The following is a 16,022-nucleotide window of genomic DNA, read 5'->3' as shown; positions in this document are numbered from 1 at the left end:
ACTACATTTCTGTATTATATCTCTCACCAAAACCAATCTTTTCACACCCCTTTTGGCATAACACAATGTGTGAACCTATTTCTGAGAAATTCATAACAATAGGAATGGTCTCTGGGACGGGATAGTCTGCTCTGGAATATTTTAAGCAGAAATCGGATTTTTCTGTGAAGCGTTAGCATGTTGAAATTGTCTTAAGTGTAATTTATTTATGCTTTGTTGTTGTTAGTTGCGAAGTCATGTCCGACCCATCGCGACCCCATGGACAACATTCCTCCAGGCCTTCCTGTCCCTGCCATCCTCTGAAGTCCATTTAAGCTCACGCCTACTGCTTCAGTGACTCCATCCAGCCACCTCGTTCTCTGTCATCCCTTTTTTTTTTTTTTTTAATTTGATTTATATGCCGCCCTTCTCCGGAGACTCAGGGCGGCTTACAGTGCGTTAAGCAATAGCCTTCATACTTTTGTATATTTATACAAAGTCAGCTTATTGCCCCCACAAACTGGGTCCTCATTTAACCTACCTTAGAAAGGATGGAAGGCTGAGTCAACCTTGAGCCTTGGAGAGATTCGAACCAGCAGTAAATTGCAGGCAGCTGTGTTAATAACAGGGTGCTTTAAACCACTGTAGTACCAAGGCTCTTTCTTCTTTTGTCCTCAATCTTTCCCAGCATTAGGCTCTTCTCCAGTGAGTCCTTCCTTTTCATTAGGTGGCCAAAGTATTTGTTATTTATGCTACAATTTGTTTATAGTTCGCTTAGATACAAAAAGAGAGAGAGAGAGAGAGAACCATAAAGAGATTCCTGCCAATCAAAATGTTTATTTTCCTGTATGAGATTAAAAATTGGTCTTACTGTTGAGAACAGGAAGTTATTAGAAAAGCTGCATTTATAAACTATCTCTGCTGGATACAAAAGGTCTAATGCCTGACTCACAGGTTTAAGGTTTGGCTGTTACATTTCCCCAGTTACCTAGAGGTAACATTCACTTCGTTCCTCCATGAACACAATTGTGACCATTGAACCAAACAGCCTGTTGTTCCTTTTGTGCACCCTGAACCACCTCCACACTCAACTTGCCAATATTATAGGGAGAAGCATGAGAATAAAGTCCTGCATCTGCCAGCTTCTTTTGAAACCTCTATTGCCAAATGATGGGTTTAGGCTGTGGTAGTGGTACTCAGCTGGCTCACAGCTGTCTTATCTCTCTCTCTTTTGACAACATGCCTCATCTTTTCCAAGCAGCATATAAATGTATGAACATACAAATCAGGATTTCTGTGAAAACGTAAGAAATGATTTGAAGAGGGTTTTAAAATGCATACAAAGTTCTGAATTTGTATTAGGTAAAATGGGCTTCTTTAATACAAAGCACATCACCCTGTGGTATTTTTAAGTGAGGAATCCACTGGCATCAGTTATTGACAATGATAACATGCCTGAGCCGTTGTAACAAAAGTCCAGGAAATGTGAGAAAACCAGCATTGTAAGAGTGGCAGTGGCAGAGTGGTTAGAATGGAGTTCTGCAGGTTACTTCTGCTGACTGCCGGCTGCCAGTAGTTCAGCAGTTCAAATCTCAACAGGCTCAAGGTTGACTCAGCCTTTCATCTTTCTGAGGTCGGTAAAATGAGGATCCAGATGGTTGGGGACAATATGCTGACTCTCTAAACCTCTTAGAGAGAGTTGTAAAGCACTGTGAAGCTCGCAAGCATTTGTTGCTATGTGTGCTTTACCAACTTTACACGGAAATTCTGATTAGGTGCAGTTGAAATGGCCATTCTTCTATTCCAGGGGTGACAATCTCAAGGCCCGGGGGCCAGATACGTCCCCTGTGGTACTTAGATCTGGCCCGCGGGGCTTCCCTGGAAACAGCGAAGGATCGGCCTGCAGTGCTTCTGCCAGTGAAAATGGCTGGCTGAAACCCTCTGCCATGTTTCTGGCTGAAACCCTCTGCCATGTGCAGCCCTCCCGAGCTCTGTTTTCACTGGCAGAGGGTTGCAGGAGGCCTTGGCAGCCGGAAACGGAGCTCGGGAGCTAATTTTTGCTGGCAGAGTGCTTGGGCCACCATAGGCGCCCCCGACAGGAATGATGTTGAGCTGGGCACACACACCCTGCCCCCCACCTCCCGAGGTCAAACACAACCCTGATGCAGCCCTCAATGAAATCCAGTTTGACACCCCTGTTCTATTTCATTAGATAATTGCAAAATATTGTTAGCAAAGTGATAGATTTTTGGTAGCATTATTTAATAAGATGATGCAAGCTTCCAGTGGGGAAATGAATGGCAGGTTCCAGGATTTAGGTAAATGAGAAAAGAAATAGAATGAAGGCAGAAAAGTATATTTGTCTCGTTTTAATTTTTTCTACTAAATAAATACTAAATAAAAGCCAGGTATTATTAAATTACATAATAAATTCCAGGTGAAGGATCTCCTGCTTGAGCAGGGGAGTGGACTAGAAGACCTCCAAGATCCCTTCCAGCTCTATTCTGATTCTGATTCTGATTCTAATTATAACTAGAACAATCTACATCTTCTTAGTCTTCTGATGGCAACTCTGTTGTCCCTGTGACAGCTTGACTACCAGCATCTTATTTGCATTACAAGTCTACTAATAATTATACAGTCCCAAAGAGCTCAAACCACGCACAACCCAAAACAGTCTGAATGATGCTGAACCATACTTGAAATATGTATTTGGTACAGTGTGTGGTTCACATGAGATGCTTTGATTTCTGCAGGCTGCCAATAACTGTGTCCAAAATGCTTCTATCATCTTTTTCTAAAAGAGAAAGGATAATAAACATTAACAGATGCCGTGTTATTGAATGTTGCCACCCAGAATTACTTTTTGTGATATGGGCAGCTGTACGAATTCAATAAATAAATAAATAGAAGTTTATTACTGAACTGCAGGAAAATTCTGTTCGTAGTCAAATTCTCAGGGCATTTCTCTCTTATTCTTAAGGTCAGTACTTGATAATGGGATGGGGTGGAGGAAATTTTTAAAAAATTAATTGCATATAATAACTACTTCCTGCCTTGCAAGAATTTTAGGCAAATGTATGTGTTCAATAACTTTCTAAAAACAAAAAGTAAAAAGACCTTCCACAAAAAGAGAAGGCAGAGCAGAACTTTTGTGGATCCTGAAGAACCGAACCAGAATATTTCCTCATTAGGTTGGAGGTCTAGATAGGCACTGGCTGAAGCAGTGACTACATGCAACAATGAAACTGAATGGAATAGGCTTCTCTTCTGGATCCCAATCAGTGGTGGGTTTCAAATTTTTTTACTACCGGTTCTGTGGGTGTGGCTTGGTGGGCGTGGCATAGCTTGGTGGGCGTGGCAGGGGAAGGATACTGTAAAATCTCCATTCCCACCCCACTCCAGGGGAAGGATACTGCAAAATCCCAATTTCCTCCCGATCAGCTGGGACTTGGGAGGCAGAGAATAGATTGGGGTGGGGCCAGTCATAATTTTTACTACCGGTTCTCCAAACTACTCAAAATTTCCACTACCAGTTCTCCAGAACTGGTCAGAACCTGCTGAAACCCATTTCTGATCCCAATGTGTTACTACCTCCATTCAAACCCCTTCTTCTTCTGGAACTGACTACACTAAACCCCAATATGTCAACTTTGACATCTCTCCCTTGACATTAGGTGACTCAAGGCCTTCATCAAGGGCTTTATAGCATTCCAAGAAAAACTCCTTTGATGCCATTCCTTAAATTCATGATATAAAAACGTCACGATTTTTGAATTAAATGATCTGCAGCCTCATCAAACTTTTGAAATTTCCCCTAGCTGTGGCCATCTCTCTGTCAGGAGGGGGGGAAAATATTCCCTGAACTGGTACAAAAAGTATCAGCTTCAATAGAAGTAATTCTCTGAGCAGAAATTATATCAATCTGATTTTGGTTACCTTTTTTTTTATACTGTGGCATCAAGTCAGACTTGATTCTAGGCAATTGTCTACACTGGTTCCTGCAGTTTTCTTGGCTGGGTTTTTGGAAAGTAGATTGCCGTTGCCTCATTCCTAGGGCTGAGAGTGTGTGACTGGCCTAAAGTCATTCAGCTGACTAGATTACACAGTCTCCCAGTTTCTATCCCGATGCCTTAACTATTGCAGTAAACTGGCTCTCTTCTGAGGCTGAACCGGGCTGAAATCCAGCAGGTTCTGACAGGTTCTGGAGAACCAGTAGCGGAAATTTTGAGCAGTTTGGAGAACCGGTAGTGGAAATTTTGAGTAGTTCTGAGAACCGGCAAATACCACCTCTAGCTGGCACCAGAGTGGGGTGGGAATGGAGATTTTGCAATATCCTTCCCCTGGAGTGGGGTGAGAATGGAGATTTTGCAGTATCTTTCCCCTGCCATGCCCACCAGAACCAGTAGTAAAAAATTTGAATTTCACCACTGGGCTAAACATATTAAATTGAATGGGATAGTACCAATATCTTCAATCTATGCCAAAGTGGAGAGATAACTTACCATATACTGTCAAGGTACAACTGCATTTTTCTTTCCCAAGCTCATTCTCAATTAGTATGGAGTACTCGCCGCTATCTTTGGCAGTGCATGTGGGAATCATCAGTGTACAGACACCGCTTGTTGAATTGTACCAGAATTTGGAATGGGCTGTGATATTGACATCGCCCTTGTACAACGTAACCTCTGGGCGGGGGTTTCCTAAGAAAGCACAGCTCATGGTACAGTCATGGCCTCGCCACACTAGGTGGTTCTTCAGAGGAGTTATAAAATGGGGAGCATGGCTCCAGTCCTTCTCATGGTACTCCTTCATCTTGACATGGAAAAGTTCTGTCAACAAAACAACAAGATTGATTATGGGCTCCAAAAGAGAATTCATTTCATCAGCCTGTTTGTGTACATCTCTGTTATATATTGGCAGGAACACTTTGGAAAATCAATCCTCCACTTTCCTCAAAGGTTCCCCCCCCCTTATAAAACAGACTCCTTTCTTTTGTCTTTATTTTTAGGTTGCTTTAGAATTACTTTATTCCCACCTTACTTCCAGGCCTACAAGATGACACAAACAGATTTTTTTTTAAAAAAATCTAAACAGATTATTATTATTATATCATTGGAGAAATACCAGGGCCTGAAGGAAGAATGAGAGAGGATGTGGAAAATAAAGGCCAAAGTAGTTCTGGTGGAGGTAGGGCTGTGACTCATAAGCTGGGAGAGTGGCTCCAACAGATCCCAGGAACAACATCAGAACTCTCTGTCCAGCAGAGTGCAGGGTAGAGCAGTGGCCCCCAACCTTTCGAGTATCATAGACCGGTTCCATGGAGAGAGGTTTTTCCGTGGACCAGAGGGGGTGTGGTTTCATGTGCTGACTGCTTCTTGTGAATGAGGCTTTGCTTGTTTGAATAGCACAGTTTCTGGCATGCCATGGCTCGGTACTGGTCCTCAGACTGGGGATTGGGGACCCCCGGTGGAGAGAACAGATAAGATCCTAGGCAGAACCCTCAAATAACCCAAAATTGAGAAAGATACATACTACCCACAAGTGTAAAAAGGGAATTTTTATATACCTACACACACACATATTAGTTTTACTTCTCTGTCTCTGTGTCTCTCTTTCTGTCTCTCTCTCTGTCTGTCTCTCTCTCAGTCTGTCTGTCTGTCTGTCTCTCTCTCTCTCACACACACACAAACAATCAAATCAAATTTTCCCCACAGCAACAACCCAGCTGTCATGCCTAAGGCAACCATAGAATTCACCATCTTCTGCGTTTTATGCCAGCAGCGTCACCACTACATTATACTGGCTCTCTTGTATAGCCATCCTTCTCACCAAGGACACTACTAGACAGTTGTTCCCACTGTTCCTGTTTGGTAGCTTGGGCTGAAAGAGTGTGACTGGTCAAAAGTCATCCTCTGGCTAACAAGACTAAGGATGGCCTCAAATGTGGGTCTCCCAAGTCCAGCATCTTAAACATCACCCCACATTGCTTCTAATTTCTTTTGGGTGGTGTTTGAAGTTTATTTTGCTGCTGCAAAATGGCAGAATTTATTTGTTGCTGTTTTTTCCTTGGTAACTTGTTGTTGCTTAAAAAAATACAACATTGCAGTTCCTATCATTAGATTATGATTTATAATCTAAAAACCTCTTATTTGGATATTGAAGTGTGAAAAACCTGGGAGACTGCAGCCTGCACAGTGAAAAACTAGTTATTCATACACATCCCTCAACCCCTTCGTAAGAAATGTATAAGACATATATATCCCACTGAGGAGAATTTGGCTGAAATATCCTTGTCTGAAAAAAAAAAAAGCCAAATCATTCTCTTTATTTATTTATTTTTTAGTATATACCCAGCATTCTTCAAAATGAAAAAGGTCTTCTGCAGTCACGACATAAGCCTAAGACTGAAAATCAGGCTTGTCAGATGTTATATCTTTTCTATCCTGAGAGTTGGTCTCTGACAGAAAACCACTTAAAGAAACTAGAAGCATTTGAAATATGGATTTACAGATGGCTGTTATGTATAAGCTGGGTTAACAAAATCACAAATGAAGAGGTGATAAACCACCTGGGAAAGCAAAGGGAAATAATCAAAGCTATTAAAAAGCAAAAGTTAGACTATTTTGGACATGTGATGCGACACCCAGAAAAATACGTCATTCTTCACTTAATCCTCCAGGGAAAGATTGAAGGCAAATGAGGTCCAGGCAGAAGAACATCATGGCTTCAATACCTAAGGGACTGGTTTGGACAAAACTCAGCAGCACTTTTTCATGCGGCTGTTGACAAAAATAGAATTGCCAACATGATCGCCAACGTCCGATGACGGTTATGGCACAAGAAGAAGAAGAAGACACCTAGCTTGAGAGTACATTTGGCAAAATGATTATTCAGTCATAACACCTTCCTCTCTAACAAACTAAACAACCTATTATTTTAAACCAGCAGTGTACACCAGTAATATAGCTATTGTCAGCTATCCAACAGGTCCTTCCATTTCCACTTGCATGAAATGCAAAGTAAAAATGCAAAACATAGTTAGATCCGTTGAAACATGCCACAAAAAAAAAAATTTTGCTCTAATTATCGCTATAGAGACATCCATACCTACCTATATCTTTATTGATATGCCAGGAATCTTTTGAATCCAAAGGATCACTGTCACCAATATCATTGCGGGCAATCACCCGGAAGAAATATTTCCTGCCAGGAAGCAGACCAGTGACAGTGTACTTGTTACTGTACACTTTTTCTGCTGCAGTGAACCAAGTGGCAGTGCTAGTGTCACGCTTTAGAATGACATAATGGGCGTTGTCATCCTCCTTCACATCTGGAGAATGGTCCCACTTCAGTGTTACAGTGTTTGGCACTTCTTCATAGAGGTTCAGATTAGTAGGTGGCCTTGGGAAGTCTAAGATAAAAACATAAAAGGTGAACCAGAGCTTCTTTTCTCTTTTTAGACATCCATCAGTTAGTCCCTGACAATAATTATAAGATAATTTTTCTTATTTATTTCTTGAATTTGTTTGCCACCCATCTCATTGTGAGGTCATTCTGGGCAGCTTACAACATTAAATCTTTGTTTTTTAAAATATATCTTTGATGATCTGGCTGTAAAGAGTGGCAAATTATCCAAAACAAGCATTGTAATGTATACTGCCCTTCCCCGATTGGCTGACATTATGGGTGTTTTATATTGTTGGTCCATGGTTCATGAGTAGAAATATAGACCTAAGCATTAGCTACTCAGAATCATAAAAATCAAAGAATGTAAAGTGCTCACTAGAGTTGAAAAAGACAATTAAAACAAATGAAAAACAAAAATTATCAATATGCCTTGGATTATTGCTTAATCATTAGTATCTAGCCATTCTTAATCTATCAGAATGGACCTGGAAGGGACCTTGGAGATCTTCTAGTCCAACCCCCTGTGCAAATAGGAAACTCTATTCAATTTGAGAGAAGTGGTATGTCCAGTCTTTTTAAAAACTTCCAGTGATGAAGCACCCACAAACTCTGAAGGCAAGTTGCTCCACGGATTAATTGTTCTCACTATTAGGAACTTTCTTCTTAATTCCAGATTGCTTCTCTTCGAATATGTGTTTTCTTAAACTTCTATAGTCTCATCCACAAAGGAAACATTCCCTGCCCTCATCCTAAATTGTGGTTCTTGAAAGAGAAATAAAACAAGAGTGGGTGTTTTTGCTTAGAAGGACTTTTGATCTTGGATCTAATAAATTCCTGGGCTGAGATGTTATCAGAGGCAGCATGGACCTTAATATTTAGTGCACATTAATCTGCAATATTATTCTTTTTTTGCCTTGGATTAGATTGGATTGGATTGGATTGGATTGGGTTGGGTTGGGTTGGGTTGGGTTGGGTTGGAGAGGAGAGGAGAGGAGAGGAGAGGAGAGGAGAGGAGAGAGAAATAATAAATAGAAAACAGAATAGAAATAGAAATAATAAAATATTTGTCAGGTTCGCCTGATTCGCCAGTTGCGGCCCTTTCTTGATCGGGATTCCCTGTGCACAGTCACTCATGCCCTCGTCACCTCTCGCCTTGACTACTGCAACACTCTCTACATGGGGCTCCCCTTGAAGAGCACCCGGAGGCTCCAACTGATGCAGAATGCAGCAGCGCGGGTAGTGACGGGAGCAGCATGGCGCTCCCATGTAACACCGCTCCTGCGTGAGCTGCACTGGCTCCCAGTGATCTTCCGGGTGCGCTTCAAGGTGCTGGTTATCACCTTTAAAGCACTCCATGGCATCGGGCCTAGCTATCTTCGAGACCGCCTGCTGCTACCGATGACCTCCCATCGTCCCGTGCACTCCCACAGAGAGGGCCTCCTCAGGGTGCCATCAGCCAATCAATGTAGGCTGGTGACCCCCAGGGGGAGGGCTTTCTCTGTGGGGGCACCTACCCTCTGGAATCAGTTGCCCCCAGAGATAAGGAGAATCCAAGACCTTAGTGCCTTCCGCCGTGCCCTTAAAACCCACTTTTTCCAGCAAGCCGGGCTGGTTTAAGAAGAAATTTTAAATGTTTTAATTGGTTTGTATTTTAATTTTGGGCCAAATTTATATATATATTAATTGTTTTTTAATATTTGTATTTTATGTTTTTTAATTCTGGCTGTACACCGCCCTGAGTCCTCAGGGAGAAGGGCGGTATATAAATTTACTTTAAAAAAAAAATAGAATAGAATAGAATAGAATAGAATAGAATAGAATAGAATAGAATAGAATAGAATAGAATAGAATAGAACAGAACAGAACAGAACAGAACAGAACAGAATAGAATAGAATAGAATAGAATAGAATAGAATAGTTCTTAATTGCCAAGTGCGATTGGACACACAAGGAATTTGTCTTTAGTGCATAAACTCTCAGGAGTCGGGGTGAGGTGGGGAGAGAATGCTTGAGTCAGAAATTATATTTCCCTACCTCCTCAGCATGGACAGTGAATCCTCACTGCCCACTTTGGCTAAATCAATAGATGGGGCAGGATACACCTCCCCACTTTCCCCTCCTTCTGATCCTTTACCTGTCACTCGGACATGGATGTCGTAGTGGGTTTCTCCAGAGTCATTACTCAGCACGATCCGATAGAGTCCAGAATCATAGCGTTTGGTGCTATGGATGAGAAACTGGGAGTGATGCTTGCCTTTCGTAATGCTTTCTCTCCCCCTTGTGGGAACCCCCTCTTTTTGCCACACAACGTTGGGAGGAGGAGAGCCCTGTTGAGACAAATCAGGTTGAAAGGAAGCAGGAGAGGGACCTTCTCATGCCTGGGTTTTTTTTACCCTAGTCTTTTAATCAAACATTTTCTCTCTTTAGAATTCTGCTCCTTTATAAGGAGGGAGATGGAGGAAAAATAGGAGAATAAGATGAGCAGGAAATTTTCTGGATCTTGCTATTTCCACATTGTGGGGTTTTTTGTTATTTTTTAAAATGCATCCTACAGGATACTGAAACTTTTACATATAGAAGTATTCCCTCAGAAGAGGAAATCTTAGTGTGGGGAAGTGAACAATCAAGGCAGGTGGAGGAAAAGTCATCAAATTAATGGATTACTATCTCCTCCTCCTCCTCCTCCTCCTCTTCCTCTTCTTCTTCTTCCTCCTCCTCCTCCTCCGCCGCCTCCTCTTCTGACTGATTTTATGTCTTTTTCCTAATCCTCCCCCTGCCCCCCTTCATCCAACATATTGTCATGAGAAAAACAAATTACTTTTCCCAGAGGTTGGTATTGCTTGCTTGGAAATGATTTTACAAAGAACTTATAAGACACCAGTGCTTCAGTCCTGTTTTCAAGAAACTCTCTCAGCTGAGTCTTATCACCCACCAAGTAGGTTATTTGAGGCTGTTGTGATTAAAGGACCACCTGAAGCAATTGTTACATCCTTATATCCAGCCCAACTACTCTGTGAAACAAGCAGCAGAGTAACAAGGACTCCTGAATCATAAAATTTCAGGCTAAAATTAGAGAATAGTAAGGAATCTCTATTGTGGAAAGCTTGGCCTGACACAACAATGAAGTCTCCTGGTGTAGATTTGAGCAGCAATTACAGGGTTCATAAAACCCTAATTAATCCAATATCCCAACTGGCATTAGTCTCTCTTACAGATTAGGAGTAGGAAAAGCAGCAGCTTAAATATGCATAGTTTCCCATTAAAATAGTTATACACATACAAGCTGCCACCTCTTCTTAACAAGCTTCTTTTTCTGGCCTGAATAGGTTTCATATATGAACCTGTCAACCTCAGAAATCATATTTTACATCGCACATATCTGAGATTTTTTACTTTTAAGTAGCAACTACAGTGGCATGCTGTTTAAAACAAAAATGAAAACATACACTGTCAAATTAAAACCAATCCCAGTAACAGTAACAATAACCACACAAAACTACAAAACAAAAACATAAGAAACAATATAAAGGAAAAAAAGAGTAATGGGAACAAGGTGCCATCATACAGAAACTTACTAAAAGATTTCTAAAGTAATCCAGTTTTTAACATTTTCTGAATATCCAGCACAGAAGTGGACAGCTTGATCCCTTTGAGAAGCTTCCGCTTTCTAGCCTGGTGCCTTAATTACTAGATCAAACTGGTTTCAATATCTTTATAGTATACATGGCTATATCTTAAGATATATCCAGTTGTGACCAACTCAAGAAGCCATATATCCTCTCTGATTCTCAGCTGACGAAGCCTATCTTGTCCCAGAAGTGCTTCTGTCATCATGTGGCCAGCATGAAAATATGGAACGCTGTTACTTTCCCACCATAGTGGTACCTATTTATCTACTTGCATTTGCATGCTTTCGAACTGCTAGATGGGTAGGAGCCGGGGCGAGGACTGGAGCTCTCTCTGTCATGGGTCTCAAACCCAGGCTGTCAGCTTTCCAGTTGACAAGCTCAGCATCTTTAACCATTGAGCCATCGTACAGTCAGATATAGGATGGATATAGATATACAGATGTAGATACTCATATAGATAGTTATATAGATATCTATATAGGAAATAGATGTATCTATAGGATATATCTATATCTTATATCTATATAAATTATCTATATCTGACAATGGCACTTGAGTGTCTCAGGCCAAATATCTTCAAATATCTCCTCCCATCATTTTCTATTACAGGTAGTCCTCATTTAGCAACTACAATTGGGACCGGCAACTTGGTCATTAAGTAAAGTGATCACTAAGTGTAACTGTGACTGTGTTTACAATCTTATTTCAGATTTTCTTTGTTTTATAGGCCTATGAAGGTTGCAAATGCGAGGATTGGCCATAAACCTAATTTTCACCATTACTATAATTGCAAATGGTTTCTAAATGAGGCAATCAATAAACTAGGACTACTTCTAACCAGAGATGCTAGAAATTGAATCCTGGCTCTTTTCCATGTAAGTTATTTACTATACCAACATTCCAGCTCTTTATGCTCAAAATCTCACCAGTCTCAATTTGACTAATTTCCAAAGATACGGAAATGCAACATTTTTAAATGTAATAGTCCAGATAAAAAAAGGACAACTTACAGTAAAGGAAGCATGAATACAGAGAGCAGTCCCAGCCCGAACCACCATATGATTCTTTAGTCTGACAGTTAGATCAAACTTTGGAGCAACTACACCAGAAGTGGGGAGGGGAGAGAGAGAAAGAGGGAGAAAAAGAGAGAGGGGGGGAGAGAAAGAGAGAGGGAGGGAAGGGGGAGAGAAAGAAAGAGGGAGGGAGAGAGAGGGGGGAGAGAAAGAAAGAGGAAGGGAGGGAGAGGGGAGAGAAAGGGAGAGGGAGAGGGAGGGGGGAAAAGAGAGAATGAGAAGTTTGGAACATTGGAAATCCTGAATCAGATTATTCACTCATTTAGGGCAGTATTGCCAGTATTTGGCTATTAGTTTGGTCTTGTGGGTAAAATTTAGCTTTTTGTATGCACAGCAAATAGTCTACCAGTGAGATGTTCATCAAAAAAATGCCTGAATAAACAGTACGGTCTATTTATACTGTTACTACCTTTTATATTCCTTCCATTCCAATGGCAAAATTGTCAGATTAATTCAGAAAGAACATTTAGACTATATATTCAAGGGTTATCACAACTGATCCGCAATGCAGCACATGTAGAGACGGGAGACAAACTAAGGGACAAACTAAATAAAGTTGCAGGCACACAAATATTTTCCACTTGTTTTTGTGTGTGTATTTTTACGTATTCTTGGCCTAAGCTTAATTTAATTATAATTTGCTTGTTTGACAAGATAGAAATATCCTTCCTATGTGGAGAGACAAAAATATACCTAGCTGATTTTTTATTTGAGAAAAAAGAACAACTTTGAGAGAGAGAGAAGAAATGAGCAATGCTTCTTATTGATAAAGAATATTTCCCATAGTGGCCGCATGCACAGATACAATCTAGATACCATAAAGATGCCAAAACATATGGTTTTTATAAAGAACCAACAGAATTGGACCAAATTTTAACAGGACCAGAGAATAAACTGATTTAAAAATTCTGTAACTATTTATTGACTATTAGAATGGAAGAGGAGCAAGTAAAAAAAACTATGATAGCATGGGCTAAAAATTTTGGGTATTCCATAGAATTGGACAAATGGCAAAAGTTGTGGGACAGAAACTATAAATTGACATTGTCCACTGCATATAAAGAAAATGTATACAAAATGTTTTATAGATGGCACTTCCCACCAGCAAGATTAGCCAGAATGTTTAAGGATATGTCAGCCAAATGCTGGAAGTACAACCAAATCTCGGGCACGTATTACCACATGTGGTGGACATGTTCAAAAGCAAAAAAATAGTGGATTAAAATACACATCTGGCTAGAAAAAAATGATAAAGGAACATATAGATCTAAAACTGGAAATATTCCTGTTGGGCATCATACCAGACAAATATAATAAAAGAAACACATATTTAATAGTACATGTAACAGTAACAGCGGCCAGAATCGTATTCACAGAAAATTGGAAGGGTGAGGAGATCCCCACAGAAGAAAAGATAATAACAAAAATTTTAGCATGTGCAGAAATGAATAAACTAACATTGAAATTAAAGAAAAGGAAGACATTTTGCAATATGGGATCTGTTCTATCAATGGTTAAATAAGGGAAATAGGAGTTAGAATCTTGAAGATCACAAGAAAAAGATTAATTTCACTATTAGGATTGTTTATTGTAACATTAATTTTGATTAGTATTACTAATTAATATGTATTAATGTTATGAGGGAAAAGCACTGTTATTTTGAAACTACCATTAGAGAATATTATTATTCTTTTTGGACTATGACGAATATTAGTCCAAAGAACTTTAAACCGGCAACACTCTGTATATATGGATTTTGAACATGTTGCTCTTTTTTAATGTATATTAATAAAAAAAATTAAAAAAGAATATTTCCCTCAAAACATATGAATGGTTCTTTAGGATTTGGAATATCATTTATTTGGACGAACCTAACATAAGAAGGAAAAAAATTATTTATTTATTTATTTATTGGTTTGATTTATATGCCACCTTTCTCTGGAGACTCAGGGCGGCTTACAATGCATTAAGTAATAGCCTTCATACTTTTGTATATACCTGCTTAGTAGGGCTTTCGGCCCCCCCAAGTGGTGTTCTTTTTTATACAAAGTCAGCTTATTGCCCCCACAATCCGGGTCCTCATTTTACCTACCTCAGAAGGATGGAAGGCTGAGTCAACCTTGAGCCTGGTGAGATTTGAACTTGCAGTAATTGCAATGAAAAATGAATACAATAAGAGATTAACAGAATTGGAAGGGACCTTGGAGGTCTTCTAGTCTAACTCCCTTCTCAAGCAGGAGACCCTATACCAGTGATGGCTAACCTTTTTGCCATCGCATGCCAGGAAGGGGGGGGCGGGGGAGGTTTGCGAGCGTGCACGTGCCCACACCCATAATTCTATACGCCCCGCCCTGCGCATGCATGCATGACCCCCCTCCCGCCCCTGCTCCTGGCACACAATGGCCCGGTAGGCCCATTTTTCTTTCTCACCTGGCTCCAGATCCTCTCTACGCATCTGGGGAGGGCAAAAACAGCCTTCCCAACCCCCTTGGAGGCCCGAAACATCTCGTTTCCCAACTTCCGGTTGACAGGAAGTGACTTTTTTTGTTGTCCCCAGCCTCAGAGACTCCTAGAGAGGCTGAGCTGGTGTGCCAGGTGACATGGCTCCGTGTGCCACCTGTGGCACGGGTGCCATAGGTTCGCCATCACGGCCCTATACCATTTCAGACAAATGGTTGTCCAATCTCTTAGATTTGTTGACCGAATATTTTCTGGATTTGTAAATTCCATTCATATGCTGTATCATCTTCTAGATCAAACTCAGTATCTCTCATTTTCAGCAAAAGAGTTAATATACTAGCAGTCAAGGCATGCTTGTATGAAGACTGGATAAGTTTTACCTGGAGGGGGCATGGCCAGAATGCCTTCTTTCAGCTCAATCGGTTCTCCCACTCCAGCTTCATTGACAGCTCTGATGCGGAAGAAATACTTCTGCCTCTCCTGCAGACCTCCCACTGTGTAACTGTTACCAGAAATTGGGATCTTGGTACACTTGGACCATTCCTTGGTGTCCTCAGGTCGCATCTCCAGTATGTACCCTGAAGGTGGATCACCCTCATCAGGTTCTTGCCATGCCAACGAAATGCTGGATTGGGAAGAATCAGCCACGTGCAATCCCTTCACCAGCCCAGGAGGCTCTGGGTCAATAGCAAACACCAGTAATTAATACACAGTTGTAAGTTATTGGGAAAAAAAGGAACATGTTATTTGAATGGATGGACCATTCAAGCTTTCAAATCCAGTGGAGTTGGTAGGGTTTCTGCCTCTCAAATTCATGAGTGTCATCCGGTCCAAGACATTTTGTGTGTGAAGAATTGGTAAATTTACAGTTATAACTTACTGAGCTATGCTAGCCTTCGGGCCAGTTTATATAGGCATATTCTTGACTTGATATGTTAGAAGAATATATTATCAGACAGAAATTCAGTATATTACCCCACACAGATAAAGCTCTACTTGAAAAACTACTTGAAAAAAGACAGTGGAAAAGAATGCAAGAATGGCTTATAAATCAGTGATGGCCTACTTCCTCATTTATACATGGAAATGTAGAAGAGACGCCAATTTTGCTATACTAACAGACATTCTTTAAAGCAGTCAGACTTCATGGGAAAGTTGGTACATTTTAGCAGGTGACAGGATCTTTCCAAAATGGAAATTTTACCCTTAGATGCTAGTATCTGCAGGCTCTCCCTAGCAGGGAATTTTGGAAAGCTAGCATGAAACACACAGTGTCCTTGGAAATCACCATCAGAACGTTAGTATTCACCTCTTAATTTAGTTTATAACCAAATACCCTACGCCTCTTGTGTCATGTTCCAATCTTCATTTCCGATGGCCTACCAGGTGTTGTTGAACTACAATAACCCTCAGCCCCAGCCTGCAGTGATGAAGGACAGCTATTTTAACAATTGCTGGACATTTATTTATT

General features: G+C 40.7%; 1 protein-coding gene across 1 annotated transcript in view; it reads right to left on the bottom strand.

The window, feature by feature from the left end:
• Positions 1-2,708: 2,708 nt before the first annotated feature.
• Positions 2,709-16,022, bottom strand: part of IGSF22 (immunoglobulin superfamily member 22) — a 51,809-nt gene continuing 38,495 nt past the window's right edge. Inside the window, exons 17-22 of the mRNA XM_070957432.1 lie at positions 14,932-15,228; positions 12,029-12,117; positions 9,524-9,716; positions 7,094-7,393; positions 4,485-4,811; positions 2,709-2,776 (exon numbers count right to left, since the gene is read on the bottom strand). Of these exons, the coding sequence (XP_070813533.1) occupies positions 2,709-2,776; positions 4,485-4,811; positions 7,094-7,393; positions 9,524-9,716; positions 12,029-12,117; positions 14,932-15,228 (1,274 nt within the window). The remainder of the gene's footprint in view (positions 2,777-4,484; positions 4,812-7,093; positions 7,394-9,523; positions 9,717-12,028; positions 12,118-14,931; positions 15,229-16,022) is intronic.

The sequence above is a fragment of the Pituophis catenifer genome, unplaced genomic scaffold, assembly GCF_029215685.1.
Source record: "Pituophis catenifer annectens isolate HBS135680 unplaced genomic scaffold, rPitCat1.0.hap2 SCAF_1, whole genome shotgun sequence".
In the NCBI taxonomy this organism is placed as follows: domain Eukaryota; kingdom Metazoa; phylum Chordata; class Lepidosauria; order Squamata; family Colubridae; genus Pituophis; species Pituophis catenifer.
The sequence above is the reverse complement of the archived record's forward strand: the minus strand, read 5'-3'. Positions and strand labels throughout refer to the sequence as shown.